At 41.1% G+C, this 24,448-nt stretch overlaps 1 protein-coding gene across 1 annotated transcript in view; it reads left to right on the top strand.

Moving 5' to 3' along the window:
• Positions 1–24,448, top strand: part of GRIK2 (glutamate ionotropic receptor kainate type subunit 2) — a 600,313-nt gene that overhangs the window by 403,481 nt on the left and 172,384 nt on the right. Inside the window, exons 12-13 of the mRNA XM_032799954.2 lie at positions 4,325–4,548; positions 6,904–6,987. Of these exons, the coding sequence (XP_032655845.1) occupies positions 4,325–4,548; positions 6,904–6,987 (308 nt within the window). The remainder of the gene's footprint in view (positions 1–4,324; positions 4,549–6,903; positions 6,988–24,448) is intronic.

Consider the following 24,448-nt stretch of genomic DNA (forward strand, 5'->3'; position numbering starts at 1 on the left):
GGTTTTCACACCTCAGCTGCTAGAACAGGGCCTCATCCTCCCTGATTGAACTAACCTCGTTATCTCTAGCTTGCTTGCTAGCATATATATACCTGCCCCTGGAAATTTCCACTACATGCATCCGACGAAGTGGATATTCACCCACGAAAGCTCATGCTCCAAAATGTCTGTTAGTCTATAAGGTGCCACAGGATTCTCTGCTGCTTTTAGGTTCTTTGAGTCTATTTTTTTAACTGGAGCTGCTGGAACCTTTTCCCATGGCAGATTTCTTTCCCTGTGGTGAGGGATGGCTCCAGCAGCAAGGAGCTGGTAGAGCCTTTCTCTTTGCCTCCCAGCTGCCAGAGTCTTTCCATATAGTGTGGAAAGGTTCCAGCAGCAGGATACTACACTGCTAAAAATAGCAGTGTGGATGGAGGGGGGCAGAGTTTGGGTGAATAGAGAGCCATGCAAGGTATGTACTTACACCCATACCCATCAGGTGTGTCTTTACTCACGTAAGCCCCATGCTTCACCGTTCACACTGCTGTTTATATTCCTGCTAAGGGGGCTATGCAGGTACCTACACTACAGCCACTGAATGAAGCATGCAGTGTAGACATACCTTAAGAGTACTTAATCACTGTAAGTAGCTTAATCACTGTAAAATGAACAGCTCTGGGCTTGAATCAACATATATCTTTACAATATCAATTACAATGTTTACACATGCAGACTCCCTTGATGATTTTAGAAGATATGCAACAGTATCTAGCATCTGGGACCATGGAATTAATACCGCTGGATCAGTTGTGTGTGGTGTGTTGAGCACAATAGTTAGACTGACACCAAGGACTTCTGATAATGAAGTGTTTTGTTAAGTTGATGCCCCAAATAATTCTCACCCCACAAATACCTTGCTATGGAGATTTTCATAAAGATGGGGAAAATAACCAACATGCCAGTTTCATCCCTATTGTAATTCCATTGACACGAGTGGAATTATATTGGGATGAAGTCAACTCCATATATATATTCTGTAGTTTGGTTTGGTTTTGATTTGGTGCTTATCAATAAGATGATGATTCAGTGCTGTGAAAATAAAACAAATTCTACACAATCTAGAAGCCACAGTTCTGGGTGTAGTATAAGTACCTGAATAGACTGGAATAGACATGTTATAGCTATCAGGTTTTCATTTGCAAATGACATAAGCATATATCTCCTTCATATTGCATTGTGAGTTTGTCCTATTACGTTTTGATGCATGAATTGTACAGTGACAAATATAGCTGAAGAAGGTTTTATAAGCTATTATGTATTCTTCTAAGATATTTAGACTCAGTAAAGCAGCATCAGCATACAAATGTATAATTGGAGTGGGGTTAAGCTAAGGTAATGTTTTATATTGTGGTTTCTTACCTTAAATATAATATTTGTTATTACAACCACTTTAATATTTAGAATACAAACCATAAATGAGTATCCTATATATGAACATTTTAAAGGGGGTGAGGAGTAGCAGAGCTCTAACCATCCAATATAGTGGAATACAGTATGTAGCTAATTGCCCCGTTCAATATACATTCTTTTTCCTAAAGCCTGGGACATTTGTTTTTTTTAATATTGCAGCTTGGCTGGTGGGAATCTCTTGTATTAGAAGATGATAGTTGCCTCCTTTCTCATAACGTTTGCACAACTTTAGTAACGGATTCTAAGGGAGGAAAAGTGTGTGAGAATGGCCTACTACCATGAACAGATAGGGCCCCAGATGAGAATATATTTCTCTGAAACATTGAAATGGTTCCTAAGTTTCAGCTCTAGCCAATGCATGAGCTTCCCTGGCCAAGAAAAGTGTGTAATTCACTGGCACTTGGTGTAGCACTTCGTGTCCCCCCCCTACTAATAGCTGGGCCACAAATCAAGGTGAGTGAGTCTTCTACACCTTTTGCTAACAGGAGCACAGGTGCTGGAACAAATTTTATTGTGGGGGTGCTAAGAGCTATTGAACCAAACTATAAACTCTGTGTATAATGGAAACCACTTTAAGTCAGAGTGTGCTACCGCACTCTCAGCACCTCTAGTTCCAACACCTATGAACCAGAGGCTCATGTTTTAAGATCGTGAGGTCCTGGGTTCAACCCTCATTGCCAACGATTGACCCAGAAGGCCTGTGTTATAGAACCATGGGGAATGGCATCTCTTCAGAGTGTATAACAGCTACCCTCAGCCTTTGATACTGATTAGCACAAGAATTAATGGCTACCTGGTGATGCTACAGTTTTTTTTATATTTCAGTAAAAAGCTGCAGCTGTAGCCTTTAATCCAAGTGAGTCATATAGTCTTTCTGTATCATACAGAGTGGCATTAGTAAAAAGTGGCCCACAAATACAGATATTTCTCTCTCCTATGATGCAACATTTCTATGCTAGGGTCTGAGTAATACTTTTGAGGTTTGAGCACAAATGGGAATTGAGCGCATTCAGCACCTTGCAATACTGAGCTCTTAGTAAATAATTTTCACGATGTTATCTGAGTTTTGCCCAAATAACAAACTCCATAGAGTAAATTCAGTGACATCATAAACATGTATAGGAATAATGAAATACAGTTCACAGATTGCAGAACTTTATGAAATGGTATGCAGCAAGCACAAAGTAATCCACAACTGAGAAAAATGTAATGATGACTGAAGCATATAGAAACAACATGTATGGGATTTTTGGTTATCCGCATAAGACAAACTGAGAAAAATATATTAATCTATACTACATTGTTGGAAATTAACTGTAGATCAACTGTATTGTTTAGGCTTAAGACAGGCATTTTGAAAATAACATGCTATTTTCACAGTGGTTATACCATCTCTCTCATTACATCTCTCTCTTTCTATAGCCTATTATAGAATCTGGCTAATCTGCACCTTCTTAACTTGGATACTTTGTAATCATCCCCCCAAAATGCCAGTCTTTCATCAGCCATGAATACAGATTTTAATGGTCAATGCTGTAGTTAGATTGCATGTTACTTTGATGACATTATATTTTCAAAATACAGTATATTTACTAAGTATCAGAAAGGTGTTAATCTGTGTCCACAGAAACAACAAGGAGTCTTTAGTTTAAAGACTAACGGATATATTTGGGCATAAGATTTCGTGGGTAAAAAAAAAACAGGCTTTTTACCCACGAAAGCTTTTGCCCAAAAAATCTGTTTGTCTTTAAGGTGCCATCGAACCCCTCGTAGTTTTTTTTGTTTTTGTATATTTACTAGTTTGCTATGGATTTTTGACATAATTAAAACTAAATTGCAGCTGAAGTGAAGTGTGAGGTGTTTTTTTGTGTTTTTTTAATTGTTCACTTACTCATGGGTCACAAACTTCAGTAACTTACAATGAGGTCACCTAGTCATTCATGCAAATTAGTAAGGATCTAGCTACATAGCTAGAAATTGTTCCCCATGGTTGTTTTGCAAGTGCAGCATATATGAGAACAATACTTGAGACTGTTAATTGTCACAGTAAAACTGTTCTGTACATTTTCTGTTTCCATCAAAATATTCTGCTAAAATAAACACAAGCACCCTTCTCTCTCTCTACTCTTAGTTCCTCCCCCTACCCCAAGCTATTTAAAAGTTTTTGGGGAAGACTGTGATATCATTCCTTATGTTGCCAATATCTTAGTCTATAAAGATTCTCATTGAAGTTAATTGGTCTACTCTTGGGACAAGATGCCAGTGAGGGAATCAAAATCTGGCTCTAAATGTATAGATGTAAGATATTATGGGTCTAGTTCTATCATTTCTTTGGAGCCAAGCTAGTGTAATGGAATGGGGAATCATATGCTATGGGCCCTATTGCAGTTAATTGGAGTTTTCCCACTGACTTGAGCAGATCAAGTATTTCACCCTATGTCTATAGAATTACTACTTGAAGAACATTCATGTTCACATCTGGTTCTTAAGTTTATTACTATTTTTTAAAGAGCACATTTAAGAATTTATAAAGCAGAGATATGAAGTGACACTCAAAGCCAAATGGAATTTTAAGAGAGAGATCAGGAAGAGCTAAGACACAGGTCCTCTGAAGGATATTGTGTTTTGCCTCCTTTGCCTTCCATTCCTGTAATAGCTTTGTGAATATCTCTAAATACTGCTATGGTAATTCAGAAACACTCAGTGAAAGAGAACCAGAATTAATCAGCTTCCTTACTAGAGGAAGAGGGTAGCTTTAAATTTAATCATAATAGGTACACCTCTCCAAGTGTAAAGTCAGTGTTTTGTTTAATTTGATTGCCTGCTGCTTCTGACTTATGGCCTGTTTCTCTTCTCTTTATATTTTTGTCAACAGAAAGCTGACCTTGCAGTTGCACCACTGGCTATTACCTATGTTCGAGAGAAGGTCATCGACTTTTCCAAGCCCTTTATGACTCTCGGAATAAGTATTTTGTACCGCAAGCCCAATGGTACAAACCCGGGCGTCTTCTCCTTCCTGAATCCTCTCTCCCCTGATATCTGGATGTATATTCTGCTGGCTTACTTGGGTGTCAGTTGTGTGCTCTTTGTCATAGCCAGGTAACATCATAACTTTTGTGATTTTTTTTTGGCAATTATTATCTTCTTTTTATTACTAATAATTGTCAAAAGTCACATTTTTTATTACTTTCTTACTCTTATTTTTCACTGTGTGGTGTATAGTGGAATAATTAATTAGGGCTCTCACTGTTGATTAGAATGTAGTACACTGCTGTGCTAAGCCTCCAGCATGCTGTTTATGTCACTAAGCTGCCAGAATGCCAGGTGCCAGTCCCCTTTTATTTCCAAACTGAAAACCAGTAACAAGCCCTGTGAAATTTTTTTCTTCACTCCCATGTGTTTCTTTTCAGATAGAAAATGATGATTGTATTGTGTTGGCCTAATATGGTGTGGCATTGAAGGAAAATACGCGAAGTTAAGCACTTAACTGCCCACAGCAAGATCTGGCCTTAGATGTTCAAATTGGGCTCATAATACCTTTTAAATATAAAAATTGTTAGCTCACTCAAGGTTCCTTGGCTTTTCAGGAGTAAAACAGCTGAATAATCTATTTAAAATCTTGTAGCAGGTAAATGGACTGAGATGAAAATATCTAATTTAAGAAGTCAGTCTGGGATGTATTTGGAGCCATGTTTAGCTGGGCTTGTTAGGGGCAAGGGCCTCAAAGCTGCAATTATGAAATCATAAAGCAGTCCAATACGTATTGCTTTCTTGCTCTTTAATTGCATTATTGCAATACAGTGTTTCGCTTCTGTTAATCTTACAGGCACTGATAACAGGTCTGAGAGATGGGCAGACACGATGACACTGCCTAGCCATTTTTTTCCCATGGGCACCCCATAACTCTGATAGGAATTTTTTTACTATTGTATTTTACTTTTTCATTGTAAAGTAATTGGAATTGACCCCAAAGGCTTGTAGGACTGTAACCTTGCACTCACTGTGTAATTTTGACTCATGCAGTGATTGCAAAAAATTGCAAAGCATTAGAAAAACCAGTAAATCCCACTTTCCTTGGATTGTTGCTGTAACATCACTTGCACCCTTTCACAATATTGGCAGTCATTTTAAACAATTTAATGAATTAAAACAGTTTAAAATAGATGACTTTTTAACATCTCATTGCCTAAGTTCGCCTTATAATTCATTTTTTTTCTACAATATCATTTTTAGAAGCATCTTGATAACAAAATTTCCCCTCAGCCTCAATTTTTTTGTGATGTTATTCTCCTGTGTATAGTAGGGTCCTTATGCTAGAGCTGATGTAAGGGTTCCACATCTTCCTTGGATACTATTTGTTTCCTTTGGTAGAGGTTGTATCATTCCTCTGGCAGATGGAAGGGTAGTAATCCTTGAAGCTACTTACACTTCCAACTTATAAGTAATTCAGCAAGGGCACCCGAGCATATAGCTATATAGATAATACTCTGAAACACATGCTGCATGTTGTAGTGAAAAATTTCACTTGTATGCCTTCATTAAAGGACTGTTTTAAAGAGCCAAGGACTTACACTGGAACTTTCTTGAAAATAGAGTTGACTTCTGTGGATTTTTGATCAAGACTATATCTCTATTTCAGAGGTGACCGATTACAAAGATACTTCTGAAAGCACTGAATTCTATAGTTTAGCAAAAATGCACAAATGGTTTACTGTGGAACACATGCTGCATGTATTTACACGTATTTCAAAAAAAAAAACCCAAACTTTACATTATAAGGAAATTTTTGAGCATGGTGCACAGCCCAAACACCACTCTGAAAATATTTCCTGCTATATACTGTGGGAGACTTTTTCTGACCTTACAGACAATTTGCTCAATTTTTTAGAAACTTTTTTTTTTGTTATGGTATTCAGTCACCTCATATCACTCATTGAGCTGGGAGGAATGTTTATCATCAAGCGGAAGCACCAAATAGTAAAGGGTTATTGCTGAACTTTTTTTTTCACTTGGTTGTTTTGTTGTTTGGCTCTATAAAAACCTGGTGTACTCAGAAGCATATCTTTCTCATAAAGCAATACAGAAATATAGAATAGAGGGTTGTGTACTGTGAGCAAGTTGTGTAAAATCTGTTTTATTTCCAAATGTACATCAGTCTTCAGAGCTACAGATAAAATTTCGGTATTTGTTAACTTGTACAATGAAATATTGATAGTGTATGTAGAAATCCAAGAAGTAGAATAAGAAAGGATTTTTTTTTCTCAAAGTAGAAAGCTTTGTTTTAAAACTATGTATGTGCTAGGATTCCCAATCCAGTAATTATAGTGCCTTTATATAGAAAAACAGAGTTAACTTAAATGATGATCTATGGAAGAATATTAAAGATTGTAAAATACAGACTACACAGAAGACAGCCTGTTTGTGAAAGTAATAATCTACCTGTTGTCATTATAGGGCCAGATATTATAACTGTATCGTAGTGGACTGGGATATTTCCACATGCACTACTAAATGTGCAGTTTCACTGCAACATATAATGTAGGTGATGCACTGTGTAATGTATGGAATTCAGAAAGTTTTGTACTGTATGCATTCTAGTCATGATAGGTCATGTAACTTGAAGGCTGTATGCCCTTAAATGGATAGGTTCCTTTTAGATTCCTATCTTAAAAAAAAAGATTTGATGTTGTAGCAACCCACCATAATGAATACTGAACTGCCAGTGTTTCATAATAAGGTATATCTATGTTTGAAGCAGTATAGTACCTGGTATATCTTTTATAGTGAAACATATGTTTTGCAATTACAGCTCATCGAACTATTCATTGGAATTATTTTGGGGGAAGTTCAGAGGTCAGTCTAAATTATCACAATGGTCCTTTCTGGCCTTGGGATTTATGAATGCGAACCATTTATTTGTCAGATTTGGCCTTTTTTCATTTGTGAATTGTTTCATGAACACAGCAAGATTTCATGAATGTGTTCATTATTCATAAATGTCCTAATAGGTTTATTAAACAATATTAGGTCCTATGTGCCCCTTTGAGTTACTGTATTGGAATTCACTATCTAAATGGTTTAACAGATCACTTAGAACACATGCAATGGATTGAGTTCACTGATTGGATGGCTTCATTTTATAAACAGGAGGAAACTGAGGAAGTCATTGTGGGGATTGAATGTCTCAGGCAGAGAGTAAAGGGAGATCATTTTAGTGAAAGCAACATAGTAGCAGATAAAGAGGCCTAAAAATTTTACATCTTTGCCTATCCTCTTTTTCACAAGGAAGAGTATTATATTTTGCTGCATTAGGAGAATCCATATGTAAAGAACTAGGTTATTTACTCCTAAAGTCCAAAAGAGATCAACCAGATTTGCTGGCTATCTAGAAGACTTTTTGCTCTCAATTTGGGTGTGTGAACATGCAGGTGTTGTGTTGCATTCTGAATGGAAGGTTAGGTTGGGAAGAATATACAGGCACATCAACGCTAATTTTGAAAGCTAACCAGAACTGTTTTCTATTGGGACTGCAAATCACTTTACGGTAACTTGTTCTAGTATTCCTTGTCTTTCCATAGCAGGATTTTCCTTCTCACACTCTTTGAAGCCTGCCTCCCACCTCCACTTTGTTTTGGGTTTCTCTGTCTGTCCAACTGTTAAACCAAGAAAGGGGGAGGGGAACCCTACTTACTTTTGAAGGACTGAGCCATCTCCCCCAGGCCTTTACTAGCTTCTGCATCTCAATCCATCTCATAGGGAAGTGTGATACTGCTAGCCTGCCAGATGAAAACCACAATGAGCAACTCTTCCAAATGGTCCCTAGTTTGAAACTCTACCCTCCATTTTTAACTTTTGTTTTGAATAAAACACCCACTTTGCTACTTCTGTGAACTGGAAGCCCGCCTAGCATTTTGCCCTCTGATGGCAATTGTAATAGATTTGTAACTGTATCCAGCTATGGGTGTCTTCATTTGGCACAAATGACAGCCCATTGGATTCTATTCCTAATATCTTCTCTTCTTTGCCATTATGCTTGTGTTTTACCTTTTTGGGTTCTCAGCAGAAAGGTGATCAGTATGAATTGGAAGTTGCAAAGAAAGTTACTTTACTTATATCCACTCCTCTTTGGAGTTTCACTATGTATGCAAACCCTATCCTCATTGACAGAATAAATTGTGTCTTCTCAATATGACTAGTGATTCTCTAGACAGTGGCCTGGCAAGATATCTGTCTTTTGGGTACAGAACTGTTCAGAGCTTTCCATTTCTAATAAGTTTTCTTTCCTGCTGCTGACTTCTTACTGTTTTCCACTGAAATCTCATAAGCTCTCTTCATCCATTCTTCCTATTAGTCTTTGAAGATGAAATAGTTGTTGCCTTCTTTGTTCTCTATGGTTCTAAGTCATCTCTTCAGGAAATCCAAAGTGAAGGCTAAAATCTCTGAATATTTTATCAGCAGCCTTTGTGCTTGATTTATTGGTTGTTGGGAAGATCTTTGCAAATTTAGTGAGGTGCCTTATTATCACTAATATGTTTTCAAAGCATCACATGTTAAAATTCTACTCATAGATGGTTATGGTTACAGGGCTAGCTGCAACTGTAACTCCTTCTCTGGCCACTCTGAGTTCAGACCACTCAGGCCTTGTGCCATTACTTCCCTAGGGTAGAATCACACAATTTTCCCATTCCTAGACAGAGACATGGGCTGATTGTACCCTGTAAATCAATTGTGCTTATCCTACCAATCACTGGTTTTGGTATTTGCTCTTCTTCTCTTTGAGAGCTTGTGATCAGTGGTTAATACAATGACCAGGCAGCCTTCTCAATCAAAAATGTTGTTTAGTCCTAACAACAGGAAGAAAGCATAACAAAGGAGAAAAAGGGATTACACATCTATCTTACCTAAGCTCCTCTGCCCTTAGGGAGCTTAGAAAGACCTAGCTTCTTCAGAGGCCCTGCTAGGGGTCCGTCCCTCCAAGCAGTTTCCTGACAACTATTTCTCCCCAGTGAGAGAAAGAAAGAGAGAGAAAATCCATTTAAATCTTAGTCTTCTTTCTTCCTGTGTCTTTTGGCCATGTGAGTCCAAAACCAGTGTGGTGAGCTTCACAGGAGAGTTGAGTCAATCTCCTCCAGCCAGTTGTCCTCTCATAATCTTGTAAAACAGTCCATTAAGAGTTGGTTGAAAGATGTCTTATACTGAGTCCTTGTCTTGTTTCCTGCTTGTTTGTTCCAGCAGGCTGCTATTAAGCTAAACTGGTGCAGTCATGCAGTGAATATCCCAATAACCACATTACGTACTAGACACCCCTTTTTTTTCTGAATATTAGGTCTTTTCTAATTTAGATCCTGAAAAAAACCCATTGCTTCTATAAGCTGTGTCTGTTCATGGCCAGTAGAATCTCTCTAGAGCTATTTTTTTTTCATCTAAGTGGTAAAATAATGGCTTATGTAGTTCAGATAACACAAATAGTTTCCTGGGTGCTACCTGTCTACACAGGAGTTCTTTCTTATTTTCTCATTCTCTTATCAGGAGTCTTGTCATCTCTGCTCTACTGATCTGTTGATTTTTGCCCTTGACCTTGGGGTGGGGTTCTTAACCTGTTTCTTTTAAGCTGCTCTTGGCTAATGGAAGATTAATAATAATATGCTGGAGTGAGAGATATCGACCCTCTAGCCCCTTACACTGTTCTTGTATATCAGACATGAGGATGTTATCTCACAAGTCCTCAGGGGTTCACTGCACCATATATTCTTTCATATTCAGGGGTGTCTAGTAAAGGAAACTGCATCAACATAGGCCTGGAAATGCCTATCTCTGATAAGAAAACTAGCAGATTTCAATTATATTATCTTATAGCATTTAGTTTTGCTGTTGCTATGACAAGTGTGAGGACTAACCCTCTCCCCCTCACTGTATATAGTGGCATATAATAAAATAGGCACTGATCCAGCAATGTACTTAATCATGTACTTAAAGATAAAAACACATGAGTAGTCCCACTCAGACTACTCACATTTCTCTAGATAATCCAGTAACAGCTATTTCAAAGACGGGATTTTAACTTGAAATCTAGCAGTAGTTTTTGACTAAGGCTATTGTTTACAGTTTATCCTGTTCCCAAGGATACCATATTGCTCCTAGCCCTTCATTTGAAGCCTCAATGTTCAAAAGAAATGATTGCTGAGACTGAGGAGAGACTGGCAAGAGAGATAGGAGTTGATAAACCGTTCACCAGCCTCCGAAACATTTTGGTGGTTGGGGATTCTCTTTTAAGTGGACTTTCTGAGCAGGAATTAAACAGCAAGAGTTATTTTCCCTCTCTTCTGCCTCTTTTCTTGCTCGCTAGTTCCTTTTATGGGCTCATATAAGGTATTATCAATGTGAACAAAAAAACTCTCGTTAGCCTATGAAAAAGTGTTCCAGAAAGTCCATTGGGTTTTGTACATTTTAGAGTGTTTTAGTTTCTCTTGCTTCAAACTTTGAATGGCGATCAGTTTGTGAAAATTTCACACTTTGATATCAGTTACTTTAAAAGAGAATTGCCATATATATGAGATCAATATAAAAAGGTCTTACCAGTTTTTATTATACATCATTGATTTCCAATTTCTTAAGCAGTTTCCTTACATGTTGGACAAACATTTGCTATTCACCATGATGTCATGTAAAACTGGGATCTGTGTATCATTCCAGAGATGCGTCAAACACTCATCTGTGCAATGGAAAGCTGCTGGTACATTTGTCAACCTCAAAAGACAGTGTGCAGTCCCCTATGGCGTTATAAGTGTGGTCAGCTTCTGGGAATTGTCATTCATGAAAGTTAAGGGATAGGATTTAACTAATCAAGTACAGTAAAGCATTCTCTTCACTCTAAGTCATCCAGTATTTCTGGGAAATCTGGGTAGCATGTGTCTGTCTACTAGTAGTTTTCTCTGATCAGTATAAAGACTCAATATCCCATCCTTTTAGCCAAACCAGAAAGGATTCTGGGAACAACAGGGATTTCATTCATTCCTCAACTATATGGGCAGAGGAGAACGCTGTCAAGATGGCTCCCAGATACCTGGAAAGACTTTAAATTGAGAGGGGAGTCTAAGAGAGCCAGTCAGCTCCCCTAATCTCCCCATCCCACACCCTGGCTGGCAAATGAGACAGAAGTCCCTCCTTCTCCCCCATCCACACTTCCATGTGCACTTTGAAGCACAAGGCGGGGCTCAGCTCCCACATATCTGGGCTTAATCACTCCTCTCTCCCGTCCCAGGAGTAGGCCATCTCCATGCTGGCTTGACCAAACTCCCTTCCTGCCCCCCACCTCCAATATAGAAAGGGACACTGTTCTAAGAATAGAGATGTAGGGCTGGTGGTAAACTGGTGTTGTATCTGCTAATTTTGAGATATAGTTCTGCACCTTTGCTTTTTATGTATGAACGCAGACTGGAAATTTTTTCTTTCACACCCTTTGTTCAGAAGTCTTTGTTTACTCTGTAATAAATCACAAGCTTCTCCAGTGGTTCATTACTTAACAGCAATGGAAACTGGACCTCACCTTCCATCCCAACTGATGTACGATGGATGGCCAAGCTGAACGTTACATCAGTCCATCTTTAGCAATCTTAGTCCCATTCACCACCTTCACGTCAAGATTTCCCTCCATTCCCAGAAGTTTGTAAAGTTGTCACAGATGAGCAGAGAGTATGTGCCTTTTGATCCAGGATTATATTTATTTGGGCACCCATATCCCACAATATACCTGTCTTTACTTTATCTAAGTAACATTCAAGTAGGCAGTCATCTGCAATCAGGCTGATTTTTCTTTTTCTTTTTGAGGCCCTGATGTTCATGAGTATTAACATTTCCCTCCTAATAATAGTATTGGTGAAAGATGTCGACTAATCTTGTGTTGTGATAGTTTTTGTGGTGCAATATCTCTGTTTTTGATCTCTCATATTGCATCAGTGTGTTTCACTGCCACAAAGATACCAGTTGCAGTGATTTTCAGGATCTCTTTGATTACAGAAATAACATCTTCTATCCCAGGATCCAAGCCTCCTCCCAGCAGTCCCTTTACTGAGGATCCTGTGATTGAACCGTCTTAACTAATGCAGCCTCCTGAGTGGCAATCTAGTGACTCACAGGGTTGTATTGTTTTGGTCTTTGAAAAAATGCATTTGTTTTCTTGCCTGCTTCCATTTTTTGAGTTTATGGCTGGCTAAGGATTGATCTGGCTCTGTGCCTCACTGTGCTTAACAGCATTCATTTTCAATGCAGGGACTCTGCCTGAGTAATCATTCACCACGGTCATCTCATAGAACTTGCAATAGTTAAGTAATTGTGTGTGAGCGTTTAGTCCCAGGCATATGATAGGGGCTGCTGGAGAATGTTATATTAAGTGTCCCATCATTCCTATATACAAAAGTGTAAATGTCATATTAGCTAAGTATTTGAGTTTAATGGTCTCCAGTTTTCTGTCACTCTGCTGCAGCTAGATGACTACAAAAAACAGTCTGTACATACCATGAAATTCACTTTGACAGTATATTATATTCACAACAATCAAATTTTTCACAATAGCCTCTATATTTGATTGTGTTTAGCTGTAAAGGGTGTAGTCCTCATATTCTTTGTTTCATTTGATTAATGGCCTTGATATCCATCCTCTGGTTGGGGTTGTGTGTGGGGACTGCAGTGTTAACTGTGCTATCATCCCCCACACAGTAGTCTTTCAGATTCTGTCACCTCATCACCAATTATAATAACCATATCTGCATATCACATTCCCTATTGGAAAAGGTGCAGTCAGCTCAGAAAAGTAGTGTCTGTACTGGTGCTCTGCCTCAGTCTGGGGAAAGGTTTGCAAATTCTGCCCTTTTGCTATGTTAGCTAAAGCAGTGATCCAGGCACATTTGCAACTTCTGTTAGTCTTCAGTACACACAATAAACAAGAGCAGTATGCAGAATACTAGTGTGAAAGAGGAGTGAAGTGTGCTTAAAAAGAAACATTTAGGGCTTATTGAGAAGATACTGACAGTCCTAACATTGACACCACAAGTCTTCTGCTAGAATCAGACCACAACAATCTTTGAATTGATGACTGGGAAAAGAAAGAAGCCAAGGTATAAGGATAGTCTTTCCGATTTGGTGAATATTGTTCTTGGGTGGTCATAGGAGGAGGAGGGCTCCTCTGCAGATGACTCAGTTTATTTTTCCAATGGAGAGATGATGACAGTAACTAAGCTTAGGGAAACCAGCATTTTTTTTTCTGTTTCCTAGCACACATAAAACTAGTAGAAGAATGCATGGCACTCTCTCCATAGTGTAGTATTTGAACCTTTTTTCCTGCAGTGTTGCAAAATAACCTGTAACATGGGGAAGGATGGATACTATTAGTAGTGGAACAAGAGAGATCACAGAGAGCAATAAGAGTGCTAGGGAGTCCTATGCTGCTCTCAGAAGAGATCCACATAGGCAATAACCATCATTGCACAACACAAAATACAGCATCTGTTAAAGCATAAAATCTGAAATTGTGAGTGCTGTCTACTTTTCCATTGACATGAGGCTGCTTGCCTGAGGTATCCGATGGTCAAGTCCACACTTAATTATCACCAGTTGGGTACCTTGTCTATGCAAAATCAAGCAAACTCAATGATTGATAATCACGTATATGCTCAGGAGATAAAAAGGAAGGCACTTCATAGCTCATGTGAAGGAAACTTTTCCTTGTTAACATATCACATTTTATCAGGGCATGTGCAGCCTTATTTGAGACAGGTCAATGCCATAAATACCCCTTCTAATGTCTGCAGGAGATATCCAATGCTGCAACATCTGAGGCTTTGCCAAGAGATATAACAAGGGATAAAAATACTGTCAGGTGACCCCGGGTTCCTATTGTGGAATATTAGCGGTGCTGCAGAGGTGCAGGTTCCTGATGTGAAGATAAGGAATTCTGAAAGATAATGGCTTACCCTCCTGTCCAAAAAGAAAAAAAAATGAGCCAAAACATTGCCAAGCGGTGAATGCTTCAGTAGGGCACAGACTTAAAAGTTACAAGGTCAAACCATGGCTACATGGCTAATCTGCTGTTACACTTCCATTAGTACACATTGTCTCAGCCTTAGCAACATTATCCATGTCAATCTATGGGCTTGCTTTAATTTCTGAAGTGAATGAAAGAAAACCAAATTAAGACCACTTTATTTCTAAATGAAAGTGTCTACACAGGAATCTCAAAATTGGGTGACTGGGCAACAAAATGGCAGATGAAATTCATTGTTGATAAATGCAAAGTAATGCACATTGGAAAACATAATCCCAACTATACAAATAAAATGATGGGGTCTAAATTAGCTGTTACCATGCAGGAAAGAGATCTTGGAGTCATTGTGGATAGTTCTCTGCAAACATCCACTCAGTGTGCAGTGGCAGTCAAAAAAGCAAACAGAATGTTGAGAATTATAAGAAAGGGATAGATAATAAGACAGAAATATCGTATTGTTTTATATAAGTCTATGGTACACCCACATCTTGAATACTATGTACAAATTGGTCGCCCCCTTTCAAAAAGATGTATTGGAATTGGAAAAGGTTCAGAAAAGGGCACAAAATTATTAGGGGTATGGAATGGCTGCCATATAGAGGAGAAGATTAATAAGACTAAGACTTTTCAGCTCGGAAAAGAGATGAGTAAGGTATGATAGAGGTCAATAAGATCATGACTGGTGTAAAAAAAGTAAATAAGGAAATGTTATTTACTCCTTCTCTAATACAAGAACTAGGGGCCACCAAATGAAATTAAAATAGGCAACAGGTTTAAAACAAACAAAAGGAAGTATTTCTTCACACAACACACAGTCAACTGTGGAACTCCTTGCCAGGGGATGTGTGAAGGCCAAGACTATAACAGGGTTCAAAAAGAACTAGATAAATTCATGGAGAATAGGTTCCCGTTAAATGGCTACTAGCCAGGATGTGCAGGGATGGTGTCCCTAGCCTCTTTTTGCCAGAGCTGGGAATGGGCGACAGGGAATGGATCCCTTGATGATTACCTGTTCTGTTCATTCCCTCTGGAGTACCTGGCATTGGCCACTGTAGGAAGACAGGATACTGGGCTAGATGGCCCTTTGGTCTGACCCAATATGGCCGATTTTATGTTCTTATGTTTAATGCAGTTGAAATAATCCACTTTAAATTCACATCTTTAGTTAATTTAGAGTAATTTTCCTGAGTGTCCCCACTTAGGCAAGCACTAATTCACCAGCACACTCCTAGTTCATATGTGGATATGACAAGCAGTATATAGAAAAACATTTTTGGATAAATTGCATGTTGTCGTAGAAGAATATTTGACAGCCACCTTTCTCCCTGGACTATTGCCTTTCACATGTTTTGGCTGTGTGTGACAGCTATTTCCCATGTGTATCCTGCATGGCACACTGTCTTGACATAAAGATAGTGAAGAACTTCTTCAATAGAGATGTGAAAGCCGCCATTATACTTGGCATTGATGAAAAATGCATATCCATTTCTTCTGGGCTTACAAAGTGCATAGAGTTCCCAACTTCCCTACAACCACCTGAAGCAGTGGTATGATGGAATTCCACCCTCCATAGGTTGACTGACACATTTCTAGGGTTTATACTTGCTCAGCATCAGTGAACCCTAGAAATACAGTAGTCTGTACTTTGTGTAATTGGACTAGCCTCTTATTAGGACTTTATTAGACATCTTTAGCTCTTTGGTATCACAATGTTCACCCATGAAGAAGTTGGTGTTAATAAGGTCATTCCATTGATCTGACTTTTGGAATAAAAATGACGTCTGTGTTTGAATAGAAGAAAAATGGTTCAAGAACTGACAGGTACCAGCCATGTAAAGTGACAAACACACGAGCCTTTTGTGGGGCTAAAATGTATCATGTTTTTTTTTTTTAAATCTCACCTTGATGGAAAGACAGACATAAATCCTTGGAAGCAGAGAGTGAACAATACGTTGTGCAAAATCTCAATCAAAATAGCAAGAAGCAGCAGCCTCCTTTTTAGATGAAAAGAGAAGAAGCAATATGAAAGAAGTTGAGACTGGGAGATATTCTTGTAGGACAACCTTGAGTATTTTTAGATTGTAGGCATTGCACCTTGGTTTCTGGATTCATATGACCTTAGGACTGCTAGTTGATGGATAGCAAAGGAGTCTGCCCTTCTTTCTGCTAGTACAGACCCTTGAAACTAATTTTATTAGATCACCACTGAAGATAGCATCTTATGCTTCTTTTCTCAGTAAAAAGTAATTGTGTGTATAGCCAAGTGGCCAAATACATGTAATGTGTATCTTGTCTGGATGAGACAGTGTTATTGTTTACAATATAATTGCAGTTTGCTTTGACCTCGCTGCTGGAAACCACATTAGTACCTTCACCAGCCAAGTACACATTAAAAACAAACTTCATAAATTCCTCTTTCCAGTCATTATCTATAAGCATGTTATAATTTTATATCAATCTTACCATGAGTTTAGTGTAAAAATAGCAAAATTTAGAGAACTATTATTTTTAAAAAACTGAAAAAACAAACAAACAAAAACAAGAAGTGTCCATTGATTATGTCAACTCAAAGACCTGGAGAAAGAAGTCATATTTAACCAATGACAGGATGGAATTCAGTAGGGGCAGAAAGATCCTGCTGTCCAACATCAGGAGTGATAGAAACATTCCCCTCCTGATTCACCAGGACGATCCTACTGAAAAACAGCAGGTCCAGTAGTATTCATCTTTCTGACTCAGCCCCATTAGCAACATGGCCACCTTACTATCTATAGACAGCAGTTTCCAACTCATGAGTTCAAGGATTTAGAGCAGGAGGAGTCAGCAAAGCATCATGCATCCTAGATTCAGTCTCTGTGGCATCATTAAGATAGTTCTGAAGTGACTCAGAAGAAAGAAGATTGTAGTTAACTTTCCAGTTCTGATACTGAAGCAGTTATCTCTGGCTTTCTTTCAGAAGCCTCAGTTCACTCATTCTCACTCAGGGCTGGTCTTCACTATGGAGCTAAATCGGCGCTGCTACACTCAATGCAGCTGCATCAATTTAGCAGGTCTAGTTAAAATGATTGCTTTTGTTTGATTAAAAGATTCTATAGAGGTTCTTTAGTTTTTGTTCATCAATAGTATAATGTATTTTAGCATGGTGAATTATTACACGTGTGGCATCGGATAGTCCCTAGTCCTGTAAAGTCACAAGCACATACGTAAACCTCATCCCAGATTCTGAAAGTCCTGGAGGTGGTGGAGTTACTGCTGTGATCAGTTACATAAGTCCACTGCTCAGAGAGTGGATCATGCCAGATGGGGCTGCTATCATCTTAAGTCTCACAGCCCCCTTTCCAGTTCCCTATTTCCTTGGGGAATGAAGCAGAGCTTTTGCATTGTAATCATGCAGGAGATAGTGGTAGGCAGAAGGAATTAACTTTGTAGATTATTTCCCTTTCCATCTCCTCAAACTCTACAAAATCAGCACATTTGTCTCCTCAATGTGATTCATAACCATGGGGTAGTATATGGCTCCCAAATCTTTAGCAGGGACTTCAGCATCCTTGTCCACAACAAATATTACACACACTTCTATTTATTTTGCTTGGAATCATAAGATATTGTTCCTGTAGCATAGTGCCCTCCATCACCATGTTGCAAGACAATTTTCAGCCAGCTGAAACTATAGTAGTTTCTTTAATGAGAGCCTTATTACTGTCGGGAGCAAAATTTGTTTGTTCTGTGGCTATAGGAGTGGGGAAGGTCTAGTTTATTATATGATCTGGGCTCAAAGATTCTAGTAAAGAAATTCTAAGTAACTCTTTGAAAAGTCAGGTTTTGTGGCTGACACAATGTAACCTCTGAGTCCTGTCCGAAAGAAAAATGGGAGCAGTTAACAGAAATTTCTACATTGCATTGTTTCACTGTGTGTATGGAGCACGCAAAGATAATGTTAAGCCACCAAAACAGCTGGAAAAGGGACTTCTAATTAGTCATATTTATCCTCCACATACTTCTTTCTTCTAAACAGGCATCTTAGTGTAGAGGTAGTAGTTAATCTTGTCAAAATCCTGGTCAGGGTGCCCTTCGTTTACTGTTAATGAGAGGAATTTTCACATTGCTTCAAATGTAAATTTTAATTAGATAAAAGTGTTGATGTTGATATCAAAGGCTCCTATGTGAAAGAGATCTAAAACCTTTTGTCTTTTGTTCCATCAGAGAGCCCAATTCTGCTTGGAGGTAAGCCTCATTAAAGTCAGTGGGAATCGCAAATGCACACTGCAACTGATTTGCCATAGCTTTCACCTTTTGCAGTCATTTGTACTTGCTAACCAACTAGAATGGTAGTATTTTGTGTCCACTGGTGTAAATGACCAGTGATGAACTGGAGCCCATTCGCACCGGTATGCAGGAACTGGTTGTTAAATTTAGAAGTCTTTTTAGAATGGTTGTTCCAGGACAACCGGTTCTAAAGGGATTTATTTAACACAAGCTCCTGCACTCCGTCCCGGCCCCAGCTCATTTCCCCCCTCCTCTCCTGAATGCTCCACTCTCCTTCTCCTCCCCCTCCCCTGCTTCCCGTGAATCAGATATTCGTGGGAAGCCTGAAACAAGCAGGGGCCAGGTAAGCTGGGCCGCGGGGGGAGTGGAGGCATGGCCGGTTTAGCGGCTCCCTCCAGCCTGGCACCTCTGGCACGAGCGCCCCCAGCCCGGTCCTGGCTCCAGCCCGAGCCGAGTGCCCCTGGCTCCAGACCCCCAGCTCTAGCCCAGCCCAGCCCCCGCGGCGCCGGAGCGGGTTCCCAGCCCTGCGGCTCCAGCTGGCCTGGGCCCCATGATGCCGTTGCTGGCTCCGGCCTCCGCAGCTTCGGCTGGTTGGGCCTGGCCTCCGCGGCGCCGGTGCTGGTCCCCGGCTCCAGCTGGCCAGGCCCCGCAGCACCAGTGCTGGTTCCCGGCCCGGCCCCCGCGGTGCAGGTGCTGGTCCCGGCCCCGCGGTTGCAGCTCCTGGCCTGGCCAGGCTCAGGTCCCGTGGTGATGCTAGTGCTGATCCCAGCCAAGCGGCTCCAGGCAGCGCGGTAAGGGGGCAGAGAGCAGGGAGAGAGTGTTGGAAGAGGGCAGGGGAGTTTTGGGGTTGTGGAGGGGTGGATAGGGGTGGGGTCGTCAGAGGGCAGGGAAAAGGGGGATTGAATGGTGGCAAGGGTCCTGTGGGGGGCAGTCAGGAAGGAGCAGGGGTTGGATGGGATGGCAGGGGGCAGTCAGAGAATCATAGAATATCAGGGTTGGAAGGGACCTCAGGAGGTCATCTAGTCCAATCCCCTGCTCAAAGCAGGACCAATTCCCAACTACATCATCTCAGACAGGGCTTTGTCAAGCCTGACCTTAAAAACCTCTAAGGAAGGAGATTCCACCACCTCCCTAGGTAACCCATTTCAGTACTTCACCACTCTCTGAATGAAAAAGTTATTCCTAATATCCAACCTAAACCTCCCCCATTACTGCAAATTGAGACCATCACTGCTTGTTCTGTCATCTGGTACCACTGAGAACCGTCTAGATCCGTCCTCTTTGGAACCCACCTTCAGGTAGTTGAAAGCAGCTATCAAATCCCCCCTCATTTTTCTTCTCTGCAGACTAAACATCCCAGTTCCCTCAGCCTTTCCCCATAAGTCATGTATATCATAGCTTCCTACTCAGATTTGAACCTTAGCGTTCATAACTGAGAAGTTAGCATGAACTCCTCTAAGCTTAATTACCAGCTTAGATCTGATCTCACTGCACCAACCAGGAATTCCAGTGCTGCTACACTTGGTCCCCAAAACTTTCCTGGGGACCCCAAGACTCAGATGCCCTGAGTCTCACAACAAAGGGAATAATCCACTTCCTTCCCTCTCTTCCCACCCGAATTTCCTCTCTGGGCTAACCTGAGAGTTACTGATGCAACCTCTTTACATCACAATACCAAGAAGCATGTCTCTTCTCTTCCACAAAGAGCAACCAAATACAAGGAAACAGAAAAGATTCTATCTCTCTCCCCCTCCCACAAATTCCCTGTGCTGCAGAGATTTACCTCCGTAGATTAACCAAGAGGAATTTCCCTCCTTGGTGCCTTAGCCTACCCAGAGAGAAAAACTCAAACAAGTCTTAAAAAGAAAGCTTTATCAAAAAAGAAAGAAAAAATGCATGAACATGATCTCTGTATCAAGGTGACAATACACAGGGTTATTGCTTAAAAGAAAATATGAATAAACAGTCTTATTCAAAAAGATATCCAATTTAAAACATTCCAGCAAACTACACACATGTAAAATACAAAAAAACCAATAACAGCCTATTATTTTTCTACCTTTTACTTACAACTTGGAAACTAAGATTAGAAGCTTGAAGATAGAAAAAGATCCCTCTCATAGCTGAGAGCCAGACAAAGACACAGACCCAAACATTCCCTCCCTGAGCTATGAAAATCCGTTTCCTGATTGGTCCTCTTGTCAGGTGTTTGGTTCCCTTTTTAACCCTTTACAGGTAAAAGAAACCTTAACGCTTAGCTATCTGTTTTATGACACATGTGCTCCATCCCCTAATCATTTTTGTTGCCCTTCGCTGGACTCTTTCCAATTTTTCCACATCCTTCTTGTAGTGTGGGGCCAAAAACTGGGTACAGTACTCCAGATGAGGCTTCACTAATGTCGAATAGAGGGGAATGATCAACATCCCTCAATCTGCTTGCAATGCCTGTACTTATACAGTCCAAAGTGTCGTTAGCCTTCTTGGCAACAAGGGCACACTGTTGACTCATATCCAGCTTCTCATCCACTGTAACCCCTAGGTTCCTTTCTGCAGAACTTCTTCCTAGCCATTCGGTCCTAGTCTGTAATATGTGAATGGGATTCTTCCGTCCTAAGTGCAGGACTCTGCACTTGTTCTTTGTTTGACCTTCATCAGTTTCTCTTGGCCCAATTCTCTAATTTGTCTAGGTCCCTCTGTATCCTATCCCTACCCTCCAGCATATCTACCACTCCTCCCAGTTTAGTGTCATCTGCAAAATTGCTGAGAGTGCAGTCCACGCCATCCTCCAGATCATTAATTAAGATATTGAACAAAACCAGTCCCAGGACTGACCTTGGGGCACTCCACTTGAAACCAGCTGCCAACTAGACATGGAGCCGTTGATCACTACCCATTGAGCCTGACGATCTAGCCAGCTTTCTATCCACCTTATAGTCCAATAATCCAGCCCATACTACTTTAACTTGCTGGCAAGAATATTGTGGGAGAGCGTATCAAAAGCTTTGCTAAAGTCAAGGAGTAACACATCCACTGCTTTCCCCTCATCCATAGACCCAGTTATCTCCTCATAGAAGGCAATTAGGTTAGTCAGGCATGACTTGTCCTTGGTGAATCCATGCTGACTGTTCATGATCACTTTCCTCTCCTCTAAGTGCTTCAGAATTGATTCCTTGAGGACCTGCTCCATGATCTTTCCGGGTACTGAGGTGAGGCTGACTGGCCTGTAGTTTCCTGGATCCTCCTTCTTCCCTTTTTTAAAGATGGGCACTACAGTAGCCTTTTTCCAGTCATCCAGTCAGGGACAGGGATTCCAGGGGCGGTCAGGGGACAGGGAGAAAGGGTGGTTGGATGGGGCGGGGTCCCGGGGGGCAATCAAGAATGAGAGGAGGGGTTGAATGGGGCATCAGGGGGTAATCAGTGGACAGGGAAGGGAGGTGGAGGGGCAGGGGTCCCGGGGAGGCGTCAAGGAACATGGAGGGTTGGATGGGGCAGGAGTCCCGCGGGGAGGGAGGTGGCCATGACCCCCTCCTGGGGTGAGAAGGAGGGAACCTGTTGTTAATATTTTGGCAGCTCATCACTGTAAATGACTACAAGAGGTATGAGACAGTGGAGATTCAGACCTACTGATTCTGAGAACCTAATTGGGCTCCCAGTGATCTGTAACACATTTTTATTTTCAAGAAGTAGATGTTGTTTAACATTCACATTGTGGTAACTCAAAAGACAACCTGGTTTGGGCCTCATTTTGCTACAGTGGTGCTGGAACTAGGGATACTGGGGATACTGCCACACCTTTTGTCTGAAGTAGTAATAACAGACACCAAATAGATGGTTTCCATCATCAGCGGACCACTATAAAAATTGTTCTAGCACCTGTTTTTGCTATGCATGTTATAAACACAAACTAAATGACAGTCTCTGTCCCCCAGAGAGTTCACATTTAAACAACAAGAAACAAGTTCATTAGATGAACAATCTGGCCAGAGCAGGGGAAAAAACAGGCTCACAAAAATAGGCACTGCCTATCCTGATGGAGTAAGAAATCACAGCTTGCCACCTGCCTAACCATGATCAGACCACGGTTTTCTGTCTGTATTACAAAACAAGGGAGCTTTGCAGAGGGACTGGAAAGAGGAGAGAATAGATTTATAGAGGTAGCTCTTTAGATTTTGGCTGGGAGCTTTTACTACACTTAAGGGAGTTGCCGTGGGGTTCATTCACCATTGGGTACCTCTTTGTGGCTGGGTCTGGAGATTGGCTCTACTCACGTCTGATGTCCCCTCACCCCACTTCCAACATATTGCTCATGCCTCTTTACTCACCAGGACTTGCAAAACTTCCAGCCAGGTCACTATATTCCTCCCGTTCCAGGGTATCAGAGTCCCACAGGTTCAACTATCCACTTGCCATTCCACACAGTCTTCCAGTCCAGACCCTATGTCATTTTTCCAGGGCAACCCAGGCCTCATCATTCCAGGTTCCAGCCCTATGTCTAGCAACTCCAGTTTCCTTTCCCCCAGCCCCTGTTGCTATTTCCCTGCTGTATCTTTTGGTCCCCTCCTCTGGGCTTACAAGCCTAAACCCCCTCCTCCTAGGAAGTAACTGTAGACTACTCCTGTCTTTGGTTTCTTGCCAGACTCTATAGCCCAGAGCACAGCTCCCTTCTCCTTGAGAGTGAGTGCAGACTACTTTCCATACCACCCATTTCTGGCCTCAGCTTGTTGGGTTTATGCTAGCTCAGCCTGTGCCTCCTGAGCTGGACTTCATCAATCAAGCTTTCAGGCTCTGCACTCCCCAAGGCGCGCTGTATCAGGTTACTTTCCATAACAACCCGCTCTGCCTTGTGTGGGATGGACACCCAGGGCTGGCCTTACCGTGAGGTGAACTGAGGCGGACGCCTCAGGTGCCAGACTGTGGGAGGTCGCCACTAGGACCCAGAGTATAGAAAATTGTGTCTGTTGCTGGTGCATATGTATTCTCTCTGCTCTAGATCCACAGAGGTGGTGGAGTGCTGTGCTGGAGGAAGGAGGGCACAAGAGACATAATAGGCAGGCGGGAGAAAAGGTGAGAGGAAATAACAGAAAGCAGCAGGAGAGGAGGAGAAGCCTTTATGTTCCTCTCTAGCACCTCCAGGAGCCTGGACTAATTAACACCAGCTTCTCAGGGAGCTTCCTGCTTCCTGCTGCTTCCCTGAACCCACTTGAGGAGAACAGGGAGTCAACTGAAGTAGTAGGAGCCAGTTAGGCCCTTACTGCATCTTCCCTTACTCAGGCCCTGCTACCAGCCTGCTTATTTGTCCCCTTCAACTGAATGTTGAGAGCCAGTATAGCTGGAACAGAACAGCAGTCATGAGTGAAAGAAGAAAATGCCCCTCTGGGGCAGCATTCAGAAAAAGAAAGCAAGCAAAGGAAGCTTTTCTGTCTAAGCAGGAAGGAGCTCTCCTGAGATACATAGACACAAATGTTCATGGTGAGCCTTTCGGCCCCAGTGACGACATGAATGGTGTGAAGGTGCCTGATCTTCCAGTTAGTCAGAGTTCTGGTGACCTGACAGCTACTGCAGCATCCATATCTCCATCTCATATGGATGTAACCATGCACATTCCTGAAGAAAAGTGTAGATCAGAGAAGAGTGTGGTAGAGGCGCAAGAAATAGCTGCTGCTGAGTTTAGTTCTTTAAGTCTAGATGATCCAG

Source organism: Chelonoidis abingdonii, chromosome 3 (assembly GCF_003597395.2).
Source record: "Chelonoidis abingdonii isolate Lonesome George chromosome 3, CheloAbing_2.0, whole genome shotgun sequence".
Lineage (NCBI taxonomy): Eukaryota > Metazoa > Chordata > Testudines > Testudinidae > Chelonoidis > Chelonoidis abingdonii.